Source organism: Tauraco erythrolophus, chromosome 15, assembly GCF_009769465.1.
Source record: "Tauraco erythrolophus isolate bTauEry1 chromosome 15, bTauEry1.pri, whole genome shotgun sequence".
NCBI lineage: Eukaryota > Metazoa > Chordata > Aves > Musophagiformes > Musophagidae > Tauraco > Tauraco erythrolophus.
Genome location: NC_141479.1, coordinates 1655962 through 1676888, shown reverse-complemented (window position 1 = coordinate 1676888; position 20927 = coordinate 1655962). Strand labels below are relative to the sequence as shown.

Genomic DNA, 20927 nt, shown 5'->3' with positions numbered 1-20927 from the left:
TGGGCACAGATCCAAAGCAGAGCACCATATGGGCTGCTGTGAAGAAAATTAACTCCATCCCAGCCAGAACTAGTAGACTGTACCAGGCAGGGAGTGTTGCAGTGAGCTCTGCGAGCTGAGCTAACGTCGGTGCCTGTGTAGTAGTGCAGAGCATAGTGACAGATGTGGAGAAAAAAAAAATCCATGTGAGTACAGTGGAAGGATACTGAGCTGTCTGCATGAGGATCCAAGAACAGTGGCAAAACAAAACTAACCGAAAGCTGGAGGGAAACTCTTTTTCTTGACTCATCTTCTTTTGCTGTAGCCTAGCACAGGTGAATCTCCAAGTGCTGCAGCTCTTTGTCTAAAGAACCTGATAACTGACCTCTGGCAGGTTCTGTAAATCCTTTCATGTAGTTTTTTGCGAGCCATATGCAGAATTGCGGGTGAGGACAGCTGTGTAGTGTGAGCGTGTAGATGCCCTGGTAGCTGGTAAAATCTCACATAGGCTTATCAAGGGGTCAGCACAATGACTAAATTGGTTTGTGCGTGTCTGCAAGGTCTTCTGGTGATAAGTCTTGCTGATGTAACTTGCAGAAGATTTGGAAGAGGACTTGTTTTTTCCCCTGCTAACAGGTTGCATCTCTTCTAGGCTGTGGAGGGCTTGCTGGATGCCACCAGCGGGGCAGATGCTGACCTCCTGCTTCGCTATCGTGAGTGTCATCTGCTTGTGCTGAAGGCTCTGCAGGACGGCCGTGCATATGGATCTCCGTGGTGTAATAAACAAATTACTAGGTCAGTTATGAGCCAGCAGGAACATCCATGTCGCTTTCATCATCTTTTGGGAGTTACTGTGTTATTCTGAATCACTTGTCAGTTGTTATTTTGCATTGCTGCAATTTGGACAGGCAAAAGAATAACTAGTTTTTTTTGTCATAAGTAACTAGATCTTCTGATAATGCTGCTTCATCCTAGCGCATGATGGGAATCTTTAATGGAATTAAGCATTCGAGATGCTCTGGGGTTTTTTTCCTCATTTTATAGAGAATGTCTCTAAATGCTGTCATAATCTGTGACATATTCCTGCAGCAGAAGCACTTCAGCTAGGCAGATGGGCCATGTTGTCCTCACAAGAAAGGCTTCTTATGCTGAATAACCTGAAGCTCTCAAAGGGCTGTTGTGACTAGTTGTGCAGGGCAACAAATGCTTGAGGCTGGTGACCGCTCTGAACTGAAACATTACCTTAGAGAATGCTCTAGAAGAGGCTTCTTTTGGAGCTGAGTAATGAATCACAGTGAAGGGCACCGTTTCTAAAGTATTAGGTTGGAGTTGCTTCACTTAAACTGTGTTGTTGAAGTATGCTTTTTAAAAGCAGCCCACTTCTTCAGGTGCCTGATTGAATGCAGAGATGAGTACAAGTACAACGTGGAAGCTGTGGAGCTGCTAGTCCGCAATCACCTGGTGAACATGCAGCAGTATGACCTTCACTTGGCTCAAGTAAGGGGAACCTGCTTTTTTTGGAGCAGAAGTTACGGTCAGTCCACTGTAAGCTTTGTGGTTGAACTTTAATTGCCTTTTTCCTGTTGACAGTCAATGGAGAATGGTTTGAACTACATGGCTGTGGCCTTTGCCATGCAGTTGGTAAAGATCCTGTTGGTGGATGAGAGAAGCGTTGCCCATGTAACAGAGGCAGATCTGTTTCACACCATTGAGACACTCATGAGGATTAATGCTCATTCCAGAGGAAACGCCCCGGAAGGGTGAGATCAAAATGCTGTGCAATATATTACTTCTCTCACGCTTATATATGATTTCAATGTCATATAGGCAATGTCTCGTATCATTCGGTCACACAGCTTTAAACTTTCTCCAGGGCTGCAGTCATCTGTTAAACTGTCACTCTAATGTAATTGTGCTGATTTTATGTCAAAATAGAGGCAGCTGCAGCACCGTATCAAACTGAATGCTTGAGCAGGAAAATCTTTGTATGCACCATGCTCCAAAACACCATGGTACTGTGAGAAACTTGCTTGAATTCCTGTTTTATCTTAAATTTAGGCAATATTCTTACCTGCTTAAATCTTAAATATCCAGGTGTTAATAAGTTAATTTGTTAATCACAGGCAATTCGTCAATTAGGTAATCCTTTCTGTTTCTTTAGACAATTTTGTTTAGAGTCCACGAAGCAATCATTTACCAATCTCACATGGCTTGTGTGTCCACCAGCAGGTAATCGGGCAGCAAATGTTGCCACAGCATCTGGAAATACCTGTGGGTCTTGCACGCCTCCTGTTGCTAAGGTGGAAGCAATAGCAGCTGGGTCTGAGAAAGACAGGAATTGGAGCTTGGAGAGCTCTGGGTTGCTGTGAGAACAACCAGAAGCTGGCTGGTGGTGGTGCCAATGGCTTCCCTGTCCAGCACAACTGCTCGTGGGGAGTCCCAAAACAAAACTCTTCTCGTTTGCAGTTGGGTAGACTGTCTTTGCTGTATGACTTGACTTTCACTGCAGCCAAATTTAGTGCCCCAGTCAGGCTGTTTACACGGGCATCTCACTATTTTGGAGCGTTTTAAGGCTTCCAAAGTCTGCAGAAGTGAAGCTGTTTCTAGTACTTGCACACCACTATGAATTGGAGTGGAACTTCAAAGCTTGTATGACTTCAGTGTTCCTTATTTCATCATAAATGTATCTGCTTTCATGACTGACTTCTGCTGTTCCAGTGAGAACTGGAAGATAGGAAGATTTAGTATAAGAAATAATTGATTTGCTTTCAGCTGTATTTGACTGAGCTTCCAGTTCCAGCACCTTCTCGGGGAGGAGAAATTCTAACCTAGCTCTTGCTCTGGTCTGTTGCATCAGATTACCCCAGCTGATGGAAGTGGTCCGATCCAACTACGAAGCAATGATTGACCGTGCTCATGGAGGTCCCAATTTCATGATGCATTCCGGAATTTCCCAAGCCTCTGAGTACGATGATCCGCCAGGTCTGAGGGAGAAGGCGGAATACCTGCTGAGGGAGTGGGTGAACCTCTACCATTCAGCTGCAGCAGGCCGTGACAGTACCAAAGCATTCTCTGCGTTTGTTGGACAGGTAGAGCTTTTGGAAAGAAAGGTGCTTTTTATTCAACATAAGTAGGGTGTGATGCCCTCCGTTTTAAAGCAGTGTTATAACCCATGTTAGGCATCCTTCTGAAATTTTTGGGTGTATGGCAGTTGACTATCAAAATTTTGTCTGGTTTTGATGGTAAAGTTCTGTAGAAACCCCTACCCTCCACTGAATCATGTTTTTCAGCTACTATAGCAACAAGCTGTCAGTTCAGACCATGAGTTTTGGGATAAGTCTGGTGGGAAAAGAACTCCAGCTGAGTTAGCTGTTGGGAATAGTTCTGACACACTTGGTGTAATGAAGCTTGAGCTCCTTATGGGTAACACTAAAAGCTCTGACAGCCTACAGGAGGAAATTGCTAATAGAGATGTAGGTGAATTGTTTCAGACCATGTGAACAAGGAAATCCTTCTAACTGGTATTGTTAGAGTGAGGAAAAACTTAACAGGTGTGGTGAACAGCACACATCTGCCTTCCAGGTGTGACCAAGAAGGGAAATGGTTCTAGCAACCAAAAGAAGTTCAAGCTACAAAGTATGCATAAAGATCTTGACTGATACAGTGATATTTTTTTGTGACTTTAGTGTCCTCATATACTGGCTCGTAGCCAGCTTTCTGTTGGTCTGACTTCCACTGCATAACCTTTTCTTTTTTTGAACGTTTTGAATGGATCTTGTGTCAAACCCACTTTTTAAAAAGAAGTTTTTCCTCTTCATGTGACCTCACTCTTTTTATACCTTAAAGTGTGCTCATAAAGTGTACTTCAGCATAGTATATTCATAATAATGCACTTTTATCCTGCTTCACTCTTTCTTCACACTTGTTTGCTTACATTTTGTACATATTTGATTAGATTTGAACTATATGGAAGTGGAGTGTTTATATGTAATTTTTTCCTTACAGGCTTTAGCTATGAGCTTGGGTGCAGTATTTTGTAATACCTGCATTAAACAAAGTTTTATTACCAAACTTAAATGACAATAATTTTGGCTGCTTTAAGTGTTGCTTCCTTTCCACTAGTCTTTAGGGCGAGAAGGAGCATAGAGCCTCAAAGGCAGACACATTAATTCCTTTTTTAAAAAAAAACAAAAACAAAACAACACAAAAAAACCCCAAAACGTTCAGAAATACTAGAAGTTCTCCAACAGATAGCAATTATGCTGTTTATATAGCTTCATGTCTGTGCAGTAGAAGTTTACAAGTAAGATGCTTTATTCAAAACCCAGAGGCTTCCTGCAGTGTAATTTGTTTCATTTTGATGGCTTTAACGCATTTTATGTTTATGTGAGGGAAATTCATGATCCAAATGCAGTCTGCTTCTGCAGAATGTTGCTGCAAAGCAGTGATGGTTCCTGAGCTGGTAGCTGAGGGCTGCCATTCCCAGAGCTCGTGGTCTCCTGAAGGCCTGACAGACCAAATTTGCTGTCCTTCATGCAAGGCTGAGTGCTGGTGGCAGAACTGATACTGAACCAGGCTCCTCAGCTGTGCTGATGGTTGAAAAGAATTGGGGTCTAAGGACTCTGTCTTTCCAAAATCATGTTGCCACCCTCAAGTTGCTTTGAAAATATTAATCTTGGGGAAGAGTAGCAGAGAGAGCTTCCTACTCATATCTCTTGAGTGTGGTAGAAATTAACTGTGCTAGGCAAGCCGAGTGCTTTGTAAATTATTTGTTGTTTGAAATAAGTTGTAAAATAAACTTTCCGTGGTTACGGCACTGAGGTTTTTTCCTTTCCCGAGCAGATGCACCAGCAAGGAATCCTGAAAACAGACGACCTGATCACCCGCTTTTTCCGTCTTTGCACTGAAATGTGTGTTGAGATCAGCTACCGTGCTCAGGCTGAGCAACAGCATAATCCTGCTGCCAACCCCACCATGATTCGAGCCAAGTGCTACCACAATCTGGATGCCTTCGTGCGACTTATTGCACTGCTGGTGAAGCACTCTGGGGAGGCAACCAACACAGTTACAAAGATCAACCTCCTGAATAAGGTTGGGAACCCTTTTTGTACTTGTTGCATTTCAAATACGTAATTTGAGGTACCTTTGCTGATAAACGTGGAATAGAGACCTTAATGCAGGCTACTGCTAAAATATCGGATGAGGACTTTAACAGTTTGGTCACTAAACTGATCAACTATTGAGTGGAGCATCAGGATACCGAGTGGTTTTCTTGTTCAGAAAGATTTTGTATCAAATCAACCTGAAACTCGTCTTTGTGCCTTGAAATAAAAGTCAAGTGCTGTTGTTTTGAGGCATTGGAAAGTGTGGTTTAAGGTTGGTGATCTCCTGGGGGTCCGCCTTGATTTCGTGAGGGCCTTGCCTATGCTCTGACACTGTTTGGTTTATGGATAAAATGGTCTGAGGTAGTTAAGACCTTCCAGCACGGCCCAGTCAGTCACTGTGACTGTGGTCCATGGAACACTGGGAGCAAAGTACAGTGGTTGGGAGTTGCTGATACAGATTATAATACTAATTTACATAACGCTTCTAATAACTAGAATTCTTGGTTCTTGTTAGAATCTACTGATTTCTTTTTTTGCCAATGGCTAAAGTGTTACCTGTAGTCTGAGTTGCAGAGTAGTTCTTGCTGTCACCACTGAAATGTCTTGATCTCTGTAGGTTCTTGGTATTGTGGTGGGAGTTCTTCTGCAAGACCACGATGTTCGGCAGAGTGAGTTTCAGCAACTTCCTTACCATCGCATTTTCATCATGTTGCTGTTGGAATTAAATGCTCCTGAGCATGTGCTGGAGACCATCAACTTCCAGACGCTCACAGCTTTCTGGTATGTATTTGGGACTGACTACAATGCTCATCCTGTCCTGGTAGGATCAAGATTTTTTTCATCTAAAGGCTATCTGTTCCTTTGTGGTGGCTTAATCACGTTCGGAATAACTGATTCTCCTGTAGACTGTCCACTTGCTTGTTTTTTAAGGAAGATGACTGGTAAAACCCAAGATGCTAAAATGCCTTGCTTTTAGGGCTGGGTATGTTTTCCCTCGATGTTACAAAAAGCAATCTTATTGCTGTGCACTTCTAACCTGCTCTAACTTTTCTTTCAGTAACACATTTCACATCCTGAGGCCTACAAAAGCTCCAGGTTTTGTTTATGCCTGGCTGGAACTGATCTCCCATCGGATATTTATTGCAAGAATGCTGGCACATACACCACAGCAGAAGGTGTGGCTGCAGTTTATCTCTTCTGAATTAAAAAGCTCACACGGATGCTTATCTGGTGTGGTGCTGTTTCACGTCTCTCGAAGTGCACTAGGAGCATGGCTGTTCTGTTTTTGTTGTCTTCCATATTCACAGTAACCTAACTGCATGGAGGAGAGTCTTTGTGCCAATAAACTATGGAATACGGGGTGAACTGAATTTAATAAACATGCCTTTGTCAGAGTCTGGAAGAGCTGTAGGCCAGACCAAATCCTGGCAGCTGAGTGTGGCATGTTGAGTGTTCTGGAAACACTTGGAGCATCCGATGTGCAGCTAAAGCTCTTGAAACGAGCCGTGCTGCACTCGCTGCTAGAGCTAGCAGTGGGACATAACTTCAGTCCAGGTTTATAGGAAGACCAATTTAATTATGGTTTTGAACTTAAGGTAACTGCTCTTCACTACACGTGTTCCACCTGGGTTTTTTTCTTGGCAGGGTTGGCCTATGTATGCCCAGTTACTGATCGATCTCTTCAAGTACTTGGCTCCGTTCCTTAGAAACGTGGAACTCACCAAACCTATGCAAATTCTTTATAAGGTAAAAAAATGCTACTTCCAACTAAAGTTGTCTGAAATTAGAGGTGTTCTGGTAGCAAAGCAGGATTTACTGTTCTTTTACAATTTGTTTCTTAAACACAAATCTGGTGTGGGACAGAAACAGGCTGCCTTCCCAGATTAATTTCCTCCTGTTAACGTTAACCACATGACATAGGATGGCTCTGCAAGCTCTTGGGCAGTTTCAACAATTACACACCTCTTCCATATTATATTTTATTTCACAGGGCACTCTGCGTGTGTTGCTGGTCTTGTTGCATGACTTCCCAGAATTCCTTTGTGACTACCACTATGGGTTCTGTGACGTGATCCCACCTAACTGTATTCAGCTAAGGAATCTGATCCTGAGTGCCTTCCCACGGAATATGAGGCTTCCAGACCCTTTCACCCCTAATTTAAAGGTAGGACTTAACTTTCATGAGATGGATAATGGGAAGCTTTTATGCTCCAAATACTCTTTATCTGTTTTGTTCAGTGGAGGCTGTGAAATTTTGGGAACAATTTTACTAGTAATTGAATTCAAAAGTTCACAGTTGATTTGAAACTTCAGTGACATAGTCGGCAGCTAGCAGAACAGCATTTTTTTTCAAGTTTGTAGGTTTCAGTTATGTTGTAATGCTCAATGTTTGACAGTTTCCATACAGAGTGGGATGCAGTCCTTGTCCTGGATGAAATTTGTTGCAGCTGGAAACATAATGCTTGACTCTGGTCTGTGTGGTTTCACATGGTATCTACCTCAGTAGACACTTAGCTTGCTCGCAAGGTCTGTGCAGGTTCAACCTAAAAGAACAGGCTGTTGAGTCTCCTGTTACACAAGAACTCCACGGAGAACCTAGCTTTTGCATGGAAAGCTGTCCCTAGATATGACTGGCACACGGTTGGAGCAAGGGCGTCTGTATCATTTTTCTGTCTCATTTGCCACTGGAAAACAAGACTACTTAAGCAGTCTCCGTGGCTTTGCCAGAGCCAACCTGTTGGGAAGTTGAGCCCGCAGTTCTCAGCTCGGTTTTGTGCAGCTCACGCTGGATGGCAGCTTGTGCTTGGCAGGATGCGTGGGGGCCGGGCTTCAGCGGACTCATTGTTGAAGAGCTGGTGTCGGAGCACTGTGTCATTGAAAATACTTTTTGACGAGAAACACGGACACTGTCGTCTCTCAAAAATAACGAGATAAACCTCCATCCTGAAGCAAGCCTCTTGCATAATGGGGGGAGACTTCGAGAAGCGTTCATGTTGCCTAATTAAATGTTTGGGCATGCGGCAGTATCCTTGTCGTGAAACGATGAGGAGCAAACTTTCTCGCACTGCTAAAGCCTTGTCTTCCTAGTGTTCCTCACTGCCTGAGCGATGCAGGGTGACAAGAGTGAAGCTGCAACAGTCACTATTACCACCTGAGGTTCAGGAAGGCCATTCTTCACTCATGTGCACATTTGTGTTCTTTTACAAACTGTCCTGAGTGTAGATAGGGAGATTTCAAAGGCCTTTGCCCTTGAATTCTTTTATCCTCTACTCTCACTTCTTTGAGACCGTTGTGTAATATGTTTGCACATTAGAGACTGAGTTTCTTCTGAAATCTGTGAAAGCCTAGTGTTTCCTTTTCATTCCTGGTAGGAAAAAGCTATCAACAGCAATAATTGATGTAATAGCCCGTAGAGATCTGCTTCTGCCATTTGTTCCTTTAAAGATTGCTTATGGTTTAGCTGACTGGGATTTCTCTCAACAGGTGGACATGTTAAGTGAGATTAACATTGCTCCGCGAATACTCACCAATTTTACTGGAGTGATGCCACCTCAGTTCAAGAAAGACTTGGATTCCTATCTCAAAACCCGTTCTCCGGTCACCTTTTTGTCTGACTTGCGCAGCAACCTACAAGTGAGTGGCTGGTTTCCGAGGATGCTGAATTTAAATAGCGTGGGACAAACAGTCTCGTTGGCTGAGTCACCCTCCTTTCTTGTGGGAATTCTGTTGGAGCGTAGCAAGCATGTGTTCCAGGCAGTAGAAAAGCCTCTGAAAATGCACACTTCTCCAAATATTTCCTCTACCACTCGCTAGCAACATGGTTAAGTCTGTGTTAAGTAGTTTCAGTAGCTAAGTAGGAATTTTAAGGAAAGAGGAATGTTGACTTTAACAACCCTAAAATGGCCTAATTTAAAAGCGGTTGGTTTTATCTGCTTGAGCTGCCAAATGCTCCTGGAAGTGAAAATGTACAGTTATCTGAAGCTTTGATCTTCTGCTTGCATGTCTGTAGTGCTGAAGGACGTAGTCAGAGCCGACTGCGTCAAGCTTGCTTTTCTTGTCCTCCTCCTTTGGGTGACGAAGAGTCTTGTGGCTTCCGTCACACGACTCCAGCACTGGTTATCCAGGCACTGTCTGTCATTCAGTGGGTTTTATTGAACCTGATTATGGGGGTTTTTTTTTGAGAATGTGATTAAATTTTGTCCCCGAGTGGATTCATTGTTGAAATCTATGGATCTGCGTGCTAATGCTTTAGGGGGAGGGAAAGGCAAATTAGCTAAAGCCCAGTTCAGAGTTGTTAGCCAACTGCATGCATGTCACACATGGCTGGATTTGGCTTGCAACAGACTTCGGGCCTGAAGTTGGACCTTCTCAGAATGTTGCTGAGACTGAAGCACTCGCACAGGTGGTGTGCGTTTCAGCCAGCCTCTGGCACTGCTGGTGGATTTGGGATTGCATTTGCCTGATGTATTTTTTTTCTTTTAGGTAGGGAGTACAAAAATTGTCTGAGTTTGTCGATGCTTTGCTGATGCTTTTGAATGCACATATATAACTGCTATATTACAAAAGGGTAAATGCCAAATTGAATTTGTGGATGTCTGAGTGTGTTATCTTCTGTATAATCAAGAAGATAGTTGGACGCTGCTGTTGTTGTACATGCTGTACTTTCCACTGCTGAAGGAATATAGAATGTTAATGCTCTTCATTTCTTTGCTATTAGGTATCAAATGAACCTGGCAACCGCTACAACATCCAGCTGATTAATGCACTGGTGCTCTACGTAGGTACTCAAGCTATTGCGCACATTCACAACAAAGGCAGCACACCCTCCATGAGCACCATTACCCACTCAGCTCACATGGACATCTTCCAGAATTTGGCAGTTGACCTGGACACTGAAGGTGAGCTGGAAACAGTTCTAGTTCCTGTGATGTCAAATTTAACAGCAGATTGTCTGTTTGAGCTACGAGAAATACAGATCATTTCATGTAGCTGCTAGTGAATTCACAGTAAGTAACGCCACGTTACAATGTTGAACTCGGAATACAGGGGCAATATTAAAACCGAATGTTCAAAGTATTCAAGGGAATGAGAAATAAGTTTAATGAGGAGGAATTGAATTCTTACTGTGCCATCAGCTTGAGTCAACAAGGCTTTTTCATATATTAGAATCATGGAATGTTTTGGTTTGGAAGGGATCTCAAAGATCATCTAGTTCCAGACCCCTTCCATGGGCAGGGACACCCTCCACTAGACCGGGTTGCCCAAAGCCTCATCCAGCCTGGCCTTGAACACTTCCAGGGGTGGGGCAGCCACAGCTTCTCTGGGCAACCTGTGCCAGTGCCCACCACCCTCAGAGGGAAGAATTTCTTCCTTCTATCTCATGGAAATCTCCCCTCTGTCAGTTTAAAGCCATTGCCCCGTGTCCTGTCACTACCTGTCCTTGTCCAAAGCCCCTCTCCAGCTTTCTTGTAGCCCCTTTAGGTACTGGGAGGCTGCTGGAAGGTCTCCCCGGAGCCTTCTCTTCTCCAGGCTGAACAGCCCCAACTCTCTCAGCCTGTCTCCATAGCAGAGGTGCTCCAGCCCTTGGATCATCTCTGTGGCCTCCTCTGGACCCGCTCCAACAGCTCCGTGTCCTTCTGATGCCCCAGAGCTGAACGCAGCACTGCAGGGGGGTCTCAGGAGAGCAGAGCAGAGGGAGTTTGTTTCTTGTTCCTTCGTAAGGCAGGCTCACAAACCTTAATCCTAAGCTGTACTAGCTGCTGCTTTATTCCTCTGTGTGTGTAAGGGAAGCCATACATACTCACTGTTCCTCTCGTGCAGGCCGGTACCTTTTCTTGAACGCAATTGCCAACCAGCTGCGATATCCCAACAGTCACACCCACTACTTCAGCTGCACCATGCTGTACCTGTTTGCAGAGGCCAACACCGAGGCCATCCAGGAGCAGATCACTAGGTGAGAGGGAAGGTGTTTAACTTGCCAACGTTCAGCTTTTCCCTCTCCTTCCTTGTGTATTTCGGATCTTTGAGCTCTAACTGGTTTTACTTTTTTTGGCTTTCAGGGTTCTCTTGGAACGACTGATTGTAAATAGGCCTCATCCCTGGGGTCTCCTTATTACTTTCATTGAGCTGATAAAAAATCCAGCATTTAAATTCTGGAACCATGAGTTTGTTCACTGCGCTCCAGAAATCGAGAAGTGAGTATAACTTGAACACAAAAATCACAAAAAACGATGTCTCTGAAGCTGAGTTGCACCTCGAGCTTTCGGTGCTTCGTAGTGGAAGCACCTTTTGCTGCCGTAAACACACCTTAACACCGCTGTGCTCCTGTGTTCAGGTTGTTCCAGTCAGTTGCACAGTGCTGCATGGGGCAGAAACAGGCCCAGCAAGTCATGGAAGGGACTGGTGCCAGTTAGATGAGCCGCATCGTGTGTCGTGAGCGTTGCCAGCCTGGAAGTCCCCGTCCCATCGACTGCCAGAAGACTCTGTAAGGCTTCTCCTGACCTTCCCAGCCCCCTCGATTGGGTAGACGCACCAGACCCTGGGTGAAAGTCTATGTGGGCGCGTTCCAAAGTTTGAAACAAATTTTTTGACTTTTGGCCAAAATTCAGAAGATGCTGTGAATATCATTTTGAACCTAGTGTAAATACAAGGAACAGAAACGTTTGTCTGGACTTTTGGGTTTGTGCAAATTGTGTAAAAGGCAGGTGCGTAACTGGTGCCTGTCCAGCTTGTAATAAAGGGGCAGCTGCTGATGCCAAGCACTTGTCTGGGGCAGACCTCCTTGTCCTGACATTCCCAGACTCCCAAAGAATATTGAAAAGCCAGTTATAATATTATGTAACTTATTTTTCTTTATGTGGATGGGGGACCTTGAAATCACTAAGTAGTTTTACAAAAAAAAAAAGAGGGATGTGTTTGGAATATGGGAATACTACGGAGTAGGGGAGGGGTGAGGGAGGGGTTAAGGTTCAGCATTGCTTTCTCCCCACCCTCATCAAATGCTGACAGACAGCAAGTGGAGTGGCAGGCAGAGAATGCCTCCTTTCTGTTGGAGAAGACACACCTCAGGCCCTCTGGGAGAGGGCCAGCCGTTTTTAGTAAAGAAACCAGAGACCAGGCCTATAGCTTTTTTTTTTTTCTGACACTTGTAAATTTTGGAAGGGGCTGGGGGGGTGTTAATCTAGACCTTTTCCCACCTCCCACCCTGTGACCACACAGTATAAGTTTGTAAAAAAAAAAAAAAAAAGAAAAGAGAGAAAAAAAAACACAAAAGAAAAAAAAAAAAAAAAAAACAAAAACCCAAAGGACCAATACAGCCCATTTTGTAAGGATTTTGAATGTTTTGTAAAGTATTGGTCCACGTGTTGTATTTTGTAGCCTTTCTAGTTCTTGGGCTTTAGTTCTCCCACTTCTTGTATGTATGCATACTGTAGTTACACATTAAAGTCATGACATGCAGCACGTGCCCCTGTGCTTATTCTCTCCAGTTCCATCCTACCTGCCCAGTTGGCGTCTTTCCAGGTCTGTTCCACTCATCCAAAACCTGCAGTTTTCCAGTGTGTTTTGGCCACTGCCTGTTGAGAGTCACTGAGATTCTGGCTTGAGGTCGGAGGGGAGAATTGTCACGGGCCTTGCTTTGAAACACAAAAGGAAAGGGGACAGCTGTGTGGAGATGGAAATATCGTAGTTGCAAGTTTGTGAGCAGGATTTGTCTCCGACGGAGCGTTGCTGGAAAGGAGACCGCAGCGGAGGGGCCACACAGCAGGAGCTTCACTGCTTGCTTTTCTGGATAACCTTACTAGTGTGTTACAACTAGTTGACTGCTGTTGTATGGGTGGAGAGGTCAGGGTCTCCTGCTCAGGTTAAGGGTACCTGGCTGGGCTTTTGGTGCCCAGAGCAAAAGCCAGATCCAGGGGCCCGCTGAGCCAGGGGTGCCAGTGGAGCGCAGCTCAAGGGGAATCCTGTGACCCGTTTCTAGGCAGCTTTTTCAGTTGCCTGTGTGTAAAGGTGTAGTTTCTTGGCACATCCTACAACTCCCTCACATTTGTGTGGCAGGTCAGCAGTTGTGCTGAAATCCTGCCTTTTGGAGTTGGATTTTTTTTTTTTTGGTTCTAGTGTTGCAACTCCAGTTTACTCTTTCTTCTGTGTTGAGTTAGGATACGGAGTTATCAGCAACCAGTTTATCTAGTCCAGATGCCATGTTTTTTTTTTTTTTTCTCCCAGTTAACTCTAGCAAACCATGTGCAGAGCTTCTTGCCTTGTCCTAATGACTTCAAAGGCCTCTCTGGTTCTGTACTAACGCTGCTGTACGTGGCTGGTTCCCCTTAGGCTTTAAGAACTCTTAGGCTGGTAAAAGGAGTGGGTGGAAAGTGGACAGGACTCGGACAAGATCCCAGTAGCACAAATTGGGCTGGTAGGATGGAGGCCACTGCACTTGATAACCTCCCTTAGCAGGTTAGAAACCTGCAGCTGGTACTGTCGAAGCCAACAGCGCTGTGTCAGCTCCCCAGGGATTGCCAGCAGAGCCTGTGGCTGTAATGCACTTCATGGTTAAGAAGTCGAGACTAACCTTTCGATCCACTGTGTGCCCAGTTTGAAATCTAGTCTGCTGTGGGAAGAGAAGAGCCAAGGTGGTGCAGTGGGCTCACCTACAGCATTACACCACTGTAAAAGGGCAGAAAAGTATCCAAGTAACGTTAAACTGCTCTGGGCCCCCCCCCAGCAGTGATGTTAGGGTCGTAGCTGACCTTTATTTACAGGAGTACGTGGGGTTTCTTGTTTGCAGCAGCAAAGATCTCCCTCACCACCACGTCTTTTAGGTGGGGCTGTGCACCCTGCTGAAGCAGACAGCGTTGGCTGGGTAAGAAATGCAGTCTTTATTAAATACTAGCTTGTCCTGCAAACCTCCAGTGTTTTGGCATGCAAAAACTGCAGAGGGAAAACATTAGTGTAGCTAAAGGTGATGCAGAGCAATGCCCAAGTTCAGGGAAGATCCCCTGGAGGGTTTGTGTCATGCTGAGTGCATGGCAGCTGCAGAACTGGCACGGTGCCCCTCCATGGGTGTAGGCTCGAGCCCGTACAGAAATGCCTTTTGTAGAAGTACAAGGAAATATCCCGCTATCCTGAGCCTACATGAAAACCAGACGGATGGGCTTGTCCAACTCTTCAAAATGCTCAGTATTAACAAAATGTAAGTGACTAGTTTGTCAGCATCACCACCTGCCACACACTTGCTCTGAACCTCTGTAAGGCAGGAGCTACCAGCTGGATTTTGGCCCACTTCATCTGGACACGGAGCAGTTCTTGCCTTAAATTTCTGATGCTAAATGAGGGAACCCACTTGTTGTTCTGACAGAGCACATCTGTCTTCCTAGAGCAGCCATTAGGAGATGTGGGTGTCTTTACATCCTCTAGAAGGTGGTGGTAGTTGTAAGAGAAGGCCACCCAAACCCACTTCTGGGCTGCAGAAGACTTTTGTTTGTTTGTTTGTTTATGTAGAGGTAGCTAAAAAAAGCCACATGCCATTTGAGGGACAAGTGGACCCATATTTAGTCTTGCCATCTGTTCTCGCTGCTGTGGAGGAGACAGCCCCAGGTGGACCTTCCCTTCCTGAGCACTGTTCCAGGTGGTTTGTTTCCAGAGGCAGTGAGGTCTCTACTGTACCAGCTCCAACAGCTGGTGCAAGATCCTCTTCTGTCCGTAGCGCACGTGCAAAGCTTGCTGCTCCCTTCGACTCAGTTTCTCATAAGCCTCCTTGTTGTTTAGCAAGTCCTGCTCCGCTTTCAAGTCTGACCTGTAGGACTGCAGGGTCAGCAGCACGCTGTCGTAAAGGAGCTCCTTGCAAGGGGTTTTAAGTCTGGAGAGAGCCTCGTTAGAAAGGGTAGAGGTTTCCTCTTCCTCACTGTCGTCTTCCCAACCATCTTGTTCCTTGTACTCCTTGAATTCTTCTTCTGACATGCACAGCACCTGTAATGACCAGGCCAAGAGACAAGTCACAGGGTGTGAGTTCATCGGGCTTCCTCCTCTAGGGAAGGGACATGTGTCCTGGGGACACCCAGAGCAGGTGAATTATTCCTCAGCTGCACTAAAGCAGGTGGTTTGGGTGTCTGGGCCAGTTTTACTCTCTCCCAAGTAACTTGTGGGCAAGAAGAACATTCAAATGGCAAACCTGGGTGTTGGGAACAGTCTTGAAGGACATCTCAGCTGCCACCTACAAAGGTGCAAAGCTAGAACAGCACAGAGCCATTCAAGACCAGTTTAAGTACAGGTGGGTGGTTTGTTCAGGAGAGGAAGTGGACAGTAACAGTACCTGAAGCCTGGGGAGATGGGCACCTGCACCCCCTACCACTTTTCACGCAGGACTGCTAGAACCAAGGTGGCATTACGTGCTTGTCCCCCCTCACGGAACCATTGTGCACGCTGGCCTGCACAGCTGCAGCACGCTTAGTCCGTGCTCCTTCTCGTGTAGCTCTTCCACCGCTTGTCAGTGCTTACCTTCAGGGTTGTGGACAGCTCTTCCTCCGTCAGCACCTCATCCCAGCCAAGCACAAAGGCACCTTCCTCCCCCACCATCTCCAGCTGGCACAAGAAGTCCCACTGCTCTGACACCAGCTGCTGCTGGGCTTCGCTTTGGGCACCTGTCTTGAAGACAGCAGAGCTGCAAACCCAGCTCCGGCTGCAGCAGAGGGGCTGGTGGCGAATGGAGAAGGGGAAACGGGAGGCGGAGACGTGAGGCGAAGCCCCAGCACCTGAAACGCTGCGGAACGGGCTTGTTTTTTTACGCCAAACTCGGATCCCAGTCTCACTACATGGCTATTTCAGAGATCCCTGCCCCCACCCTTGGCCCCAGTGGCCGCGGGTGCCACTCACGCTGCAGCGCTGCCTTGCGCAGTGTCACCATCTGGATGTCGGCCGTGTCGTTGGTGTTGCCGGGGTACGGCTCCGCGAAGCCGTACATGTGTAGGAGCTGCCAGTTGGCCATCTGCCCGTAGGTGTTGAAGATCTCTTGGCCTTTGCCAACGGGCTGTGTCGTAACCATCCGTAAGCATTGCTGCAGGCAGGGAGAGAGGGGCCTCTGAGCTGCAGTGATCCTACCGCTCCCAGAAACAAGGTGTTCCAAAGAGGCTCAGGTGACCCTGAGCTCTCCCGAGCTAAAGCCCAGCAGGATGTGGAGCTATTTTGCTCAACATCGAGATCTGGGCCAGGCTCGCTTGCTGCCCTGGCAGGGGGGCAGTGCCACCGCTGCCAAAGGCCTCACAGCGAAGAAGAACCGGCCCACCATGATGCCTGGCGGAGCGGCTTTGCACTCACGGGGGAGTATTCCAGGTTGGCGTTGTGGTTGGCCACGTGATTCAAAATATCTGCTACGGGTACCATCATCGGAGGATTGGGCCCCTTCTCATCTTCATCTTCCTCCTCCAAAGGCTCCTGAAAGCTAAGAGGAGGGAGAAGAAGACAAGCCAGTTGTCCCCCTTGCAGCACAGGGCAAGCTTCACCTTGTATTTACGTTCTTGTGCAACTGGCACTTTCCAAGTCACAGCCTTGTGATCTTTCTTTCCTGTGATCCTACTCCTCATCGGAGCAAAGCCCTCGTGTCTCACCTGTAGGCCATGACAAATGCCACCAGCTGCTTGTACAACTCCAGCGTGTGCCGTTTGGGGTCAAAGATGCTGGGGTGGGACTCCATGAAAGGCAGGATGATGGAGCTGTACTCCACATGGATGTTAGCCAGGTCTTTGTCCACTGCTTCTGGGATGCCTGTGCCCTGCAGGAGCCTGCTTCGCTCCTCTTGGGGCCTGTGGCAAGAAAACCAGCGGGTTTATCTCCATCTGCCCCAGGGAGAAAGGTCTATAAACTCCTTTCTCCTTCAAAATCTCAGCTTCCTGGGGCTTTCTGGATTCCCGTTTTCTGGTTATGCTTGTTGCTTGCTCCAACCCCAGGTGGGGGGTTGTACTGCCAGTGACAGTACAGGGCTGGAACAGAGGGATGGAGTTGTGCAGGAGGACCACATCTGATCCCAGCTCCTGGTCAGCTGTCAAACTGGGCCACCCCGACAGCCCCACGGGGTTTCACCTTACCAGAACATGGGGTGATCCAGGCTCCTGAAGTCCTCCCAGAGGGAGAAGTAAGGCTGCCAGTGGGAGTTGCTGGCTGTGTACTCGTGTAGCAGGGCCAGCAGGAGCGGCACCCAACCCGACTGGCTCTGCAGGGACTCCTGGGCTAAGGAACCGGAGACAATGGAGAAAAAGTCAGTTGATTTGAGGTTTTAGTCTTTTCCTTGGAAAACAAGTCTTCCAAGAACCAACGCCTGATACCACCAGCCTCATGGCCTGTCTCCAGCCTGGGCTGGGGCGTCCAGCATTTCCTCCCAATGGTCTCTCCAGACTGGGGTTTGCCCTGAGCTGATGCGGAACCAGAAGCTGCTGCTCTGGAGCTGCAGGTGAGCTGCTTCCTTGCACCCCCCACCCTCCCGTGGTTCGGGGTGCCTTCAGGAAAGGATCCGTGTTTTTTCCTGGCAGTTCCTCAAGGAACGCGCCTCCATCGGGGTAATCTGCCACTGGAAGACCAGCGCTGCTCCAGTTTTTCACTGCCCAGCGTGGCTCCAGGCTCCCTCGGGAAAGGAGGCGGTGCCCAGACACCCCCTTTCCTCCACAGCCCTGCACCTCCCTGCTCCAGCATCCTGCCCCAAGCGGGAACATTCCCAAGGCTTTACCCCAGACCCACTTTATTCCTTTGAAACCAGAACGGGGCAAACTGGTAGGTCGCCGAGGCGGGCGCAGCCGCCCCTTCGGAGCCCAGGAGGATGCCGCTGCCCCCGGCCCGCGCTCACCTTCCCGCAGGAGCGCCTGGATGGCGCTGGTGTGCTGGGACAGCAGCGCCGAGCGCGGCACGGTGAACAGCACCTCCCCCACCTCCAGCTCCTCGGCCGCCAGCAGCCCGTACCCCGCCACCGCGCCCTCCCGGCTCAGGCGGACCTGGGGGCGGAGGTGAGCGCTGACCGCGGGGCGGGACCGGCGGGACTGGGGGGTGGGGGGGGGGGATCCCGGCCCGCGCCGCTCACCTTGGGGCTGAGCTCCACCCCGGCGCGCCGGCACCACGCCAGGAAGCGGCCGAGCGGGTCGGCGCTGCCCTTCCCCCGGGCGCTGCTGCCGGCGGCCGCCTGCGGACGGAAACGCGGCGGGGAGCGCGGGCACCCCCGGGAACCCGTCAGCCCCCGCCAGGGCGCGGCCAGCCCGGCCCGGAGCCCCCCGGCCCCCCCGCCCCGTACCTTGGGCCGCTTGGGCGCCGACGCCATGGCGCTGCGAACACGTGGCCGCCCGCCACGTGGTCCCCGGCGGGCCCTTCCGGGCAGGCGCGAGGCTCCGCCCCCTCCCGCCCGCCGCGCGGACGGCGGCCGCGGAGGGACAGAAAAGCGCGGCCGCGCTGCAGCCGCCTCCCGGCGGGGTCTGGGGGCTCGCAGGGCCCTTCCCAGGGATTCGGGGGGCTCTCGGTGGGATCCAGGGAGCACCGAGCGTGTCTGTGCGCTCTGGGGGGCCTCACGGAGCCGTCCGGGGCTTTTCCCTCCTGCTCCGGTCCCGGTGCGGCTCAGGGGGCTGCGGTGCCCCCGTGGCTGCCGTGGGGCTGTGCCTGGCAGCACCGGTGGGGTCGCACCACCGGACGTGGGTTAAAAGCAGTGGGCTTTAATTAATCGCGATAATTAAGCTCACGGCCTTAATCAACATCCCCTCACCCACCCACCGACCGACCGTGCGAAGCTCCGATCTTCCGTCGGAGGCTCCCCCGCGGCACGGGGTTGTCTCTGTCCTCCCAGTTAGTGCGGTCCCCAGTCCCGGCAGAATGGAGGGCAGATGCCCGCACTGCCCGCGCTTGATGAAGCCAATTAGCGCCCATGAGGTGTTTGAAGAGGCCCCACGAGGCTGTGTGGGACCAGGCTGTCCCTGAGCCTCTCTCCCACCACACGAGCCTTTGGGGTTGGCTTTATGGAATCAGAATGGTTTGGGTTGGAAGGGATCTCAAAGATCATCTAGTTCCAACCCCAGGTTGCTCAAAGCCTCATCCAACCTGGCCTTGAACACTTCCAGGGATGGGGCAGCCACAGCTTCTCTGGGCAACCTGTTCCAGTGCCTCGCCACCCTCATCGCAAAAAATTTCTTCCTTCTATCTAATGGAAATCTCCCGTCTTTCAGTTCAAAGCCATTGCCCCTTGTCCTGTCACTCCACACCCTTGTCCAAAGCTCCTCTCCAGCTTTCTTGTAGCCCCTTTAGGCACTGGAAGGTGCTGGAAGGTCTCCCAGGAGCCTTCTCTTCTCTAGGCTGAACAGCCCTAGCTCTCTCAGCCTGTCTCCACAGCAGAGGTGCTCCAGCCCTTGGGTCATCTTCATGGTCTCCTCTGGACCCACTCCAGCAGCTCCGTGTCCTTCTGATGTTGGGGACCCCAAAGCTGAACGCAGCACTGCAGGGGGGTCTCACGAGAGCAGATTAGAGGGGCAGAATCCCCTCCCTGACCTGCTGCCCACGCTGCTCTGGGTGCAGCCCAGGGCACGGTTGGCTTTCTGGGCTGCCAGTGCACGGTGCCGGCTCATGTTGAGCTTCTCCTCAGCCAACACCCCAAGTCCTTCTTCGCAGGGCTGCTCTCCATCCATTCTCTTCCAGCCTCTTCTGAGCGGGGCCAGGCTGGTGTGGTGGGTTCCCTGTGGAGCAGAGGGACCCCTTCCTGCAGAACTGGGACGAAAGGCAAGAGAAAAGGACGGGTGGCCTTCAGGATCCCCCCTCCTCGGTCACAGCATCTCTGCAAACCCACCTCCTCCCAGCTCCATCCCGGCCTTTCCCAGCTCCGGGCTGTGGCAAAAGCGCTGCTGTGACTCGGATTCGAACCGAGGTTGCTGCGGCCACAACGCAGAGTACTGACCACTATACGATCACAGCCGCCCAGCCGGGCCCCGCGCTGCCGCTCCTCTCCCGCGGCCGGACCCCCACCTCCCCCGGGAGCGCTGGGGGGCAGCGGAGGTTTGACAGCCGCCCCTACAGCCCCCCCCGGCTCGCCCACCCGCCGCCGCGTCCCTACGGCACTGGCGCTTTCCCGAGGCGCATCCCTGCCGGGTTATTATTTTCCCAGGCTGCAGCGGAGTCTCCTCCTCCTCTGCCGCCTCACTCCGGCTTTTGGCTGCCCCAGGAGGATGAACCTGGTGTTTCTGCGTCACCTCCCCCCCAGTGACCCCCATCCTCGCCCCAGGAAGGTGCCAGGGCAGGGTTGGGGTCCTGGTGGTGCTCGTCCTCGTGGAAGGATGCCCTCGGCTGCGGTGGCCTCGCTGGGGCAGCGCGGGGCTGCAGGAGGTCAAAGCGAGTCCCCGTGTTGATGCAGCGAAGTGGGGTCCTTCCTGCTTGTCCTGAATGTCCCCCAAAACCCCAAACAGGAGCCTGGATAGCTCAGCTGGGAGAGCATCAGACTTTTAATCTGAGGGTCCAGGGTTCAAGCCCCTGTTCAGGCGAAGGCTTTATCCTTTAGGAGCCCTTGGGCTGGAGGCTCCGCAGGGTCCCCTTTCCCTGCTTCTTTTCCCACCACCACCTCCCCATGGAGCTTTCCAAGGCTGGCTCCGTCCCATCTGACACCCACAGGGCACCGCTCTCTTTGCCCGGCCACCAAGTATCCCAGAGAAAGGGATCCCATGTCGGACGATGGAGACAGGCAAGGGGAGGACATTCAAAAGGAGGGAGAAATCAGATGGATGGAAGAAGAGATGCAGCAGAGCTGGAGGAAAGGAAGCCAGGGCTGGAGAACTGGAGGCTCAGGGGTCTCCTGGTGCCTCCGCCCCAGTGTTAGGGGGTGGAGAGCTACTGGGGGCA

The 20927-nt window shown here is 49.7% G+C and overlaps 2 protein-coding genes and 2 non-coding genes across 10 annotated transcripts in view; 2 read left to right on the top strand and 2 right to left on the bottom strand.

Moving 5' to 3' along the window:
* CNOT1 (CCR4-NOT transcription complex subunit 1) overlaps positions 1 to 11747 on the top strand; it is a 59336-nt gene extending 47589 nt beyond the window's left edge. For all 6 annotated transcript variants that reach the window (XM_086621208.1, XM_086621207.1, XM_086621210.1 and 3 more), the window contains exons 36-49: positions 632 to 774; positions 1368 to 1476; positions 1570 to 1739; positions 2837 to 3068; positions 4822 to 5070; positions 5701 to 5864; positions 6142 to 6259; positions 6729 to 6830; positions 7075 to 7248; positions 8568 to 8717; positions 9802 to 9982; positions 10905 to 11037; positions 11144 to 11278; positions 11419 to 11747. In XM_086621208.1, the coding sequence (XP_086477334.1) occupies positions 632 to 774; positions 1368 to 1476; positions 1570 to 1739; positions 2837 to 3068; positions 4822 to 5070; positions 5701 to 5864; positions 6142 to 6259; positions 6729 to 6830; positions 7075 to 7248; positions 8568 to 8717; positions 9802 to 9982; positions 10905 to 11037; positions 11144 to 11278; positions 11419 to 11497 (2139 nt within the window). In that variant the 3' untranslated portion in view covers positions 11498 to 11747. The remainder of the gene's footprint in view (positions 1 to 631; positions 775 to 1367; positions 1477 to 1569; positions 1740 to 2836; positions 3069 to 4821; positions 5071 to 5700; positions 5865 to 6141; positions 6260 to 6728; positions 6831 to 7074; positions 7249 to 8567; positions 8718 to 9801; positions 9983 to 10904; positions 11038 to 11143; positions 11279 to 11418) is intronic.
* A 2991-nt stretch (positions 11748 to 14738) lies between these two features.
* SETD6 (SET domain containing 6, protein lysine methyltransferase) lies at positions 14739 to 18378 on the bottom strand. Of its 2 annotated transcripts, none has more exons than XM_086621129.1 (9): positions 18352 to 18378; positions 18145 to 18243; positions 17914 to 18103; positions 17162 to 17303; positions 16685 to 16879; positions 16395 to 16518; positions 15954 to 16134; positions 15579 to 15721; positions 14739 to 15050 (listed from the first exon to the last, which is right to left on the bottom strand). In XM_086621129.1, exons 1-9 carry the CDS (start codon positions 18376 to 18378, stop codon positions 14739 to 14741), a joined length of 1413 nt encoding a protein of 470 aa, XP_086477255.1. The 2 variants fall into 2 exon arrangements, with proteins under 2 accessions (XP_086477255.1, XP_086477256.1); XM_086621130.1 differs by having other exon boundaries at positions 17914 to 18058.
* Positions 18379 to 19937: 1559 nt separating this feature from the next.
* Positions 19938 to 20009, bottom strand: TRNAH-GUG (transfer RNA histidin (anticodon GUG)). Its single transcript has one exon. It is a non-coding gene; the product is annotated as a tRNA-His (tRNA).
* A 490-nt stretch (positions 20010 to 20499) lies between these two features.
* Positions 20500 to 20572, top strand: TRNAK-UUU (transfer RNA lysine (anticodon UUU)). The gene has a single exon. It is a non-coding gene; the product is annotated as a tRNA-Lys (tRNA).
* The last annotated feature ends 355 nt before the right edge of the window (positions 20573 to 20927 follow it).

Bases quoted from the DNA above. Each gene is read 5' to 3' on its own strand.
- SETD6 (XM_086621129.1), bottom strand. From the start codon at position 18,378: ATGGCGTCGGCGCCCAAGCGGCCCAAG. The intron at 18,104-18,144 runs GTGAGCGGCGCG...CCCACCCCCCAG, and splicing joins GGGTGGAGCTCAGCCCCAAG to TCCCGCCGGTCCCGCCCCGC. The intron at 16,135-16,394 runs GTGAGTGCAAAG...CCCTGCCTGCAG, and splicing joins CCAACCTGGAATACTCCCCC to CAATGCTTACGGATGGTTAC.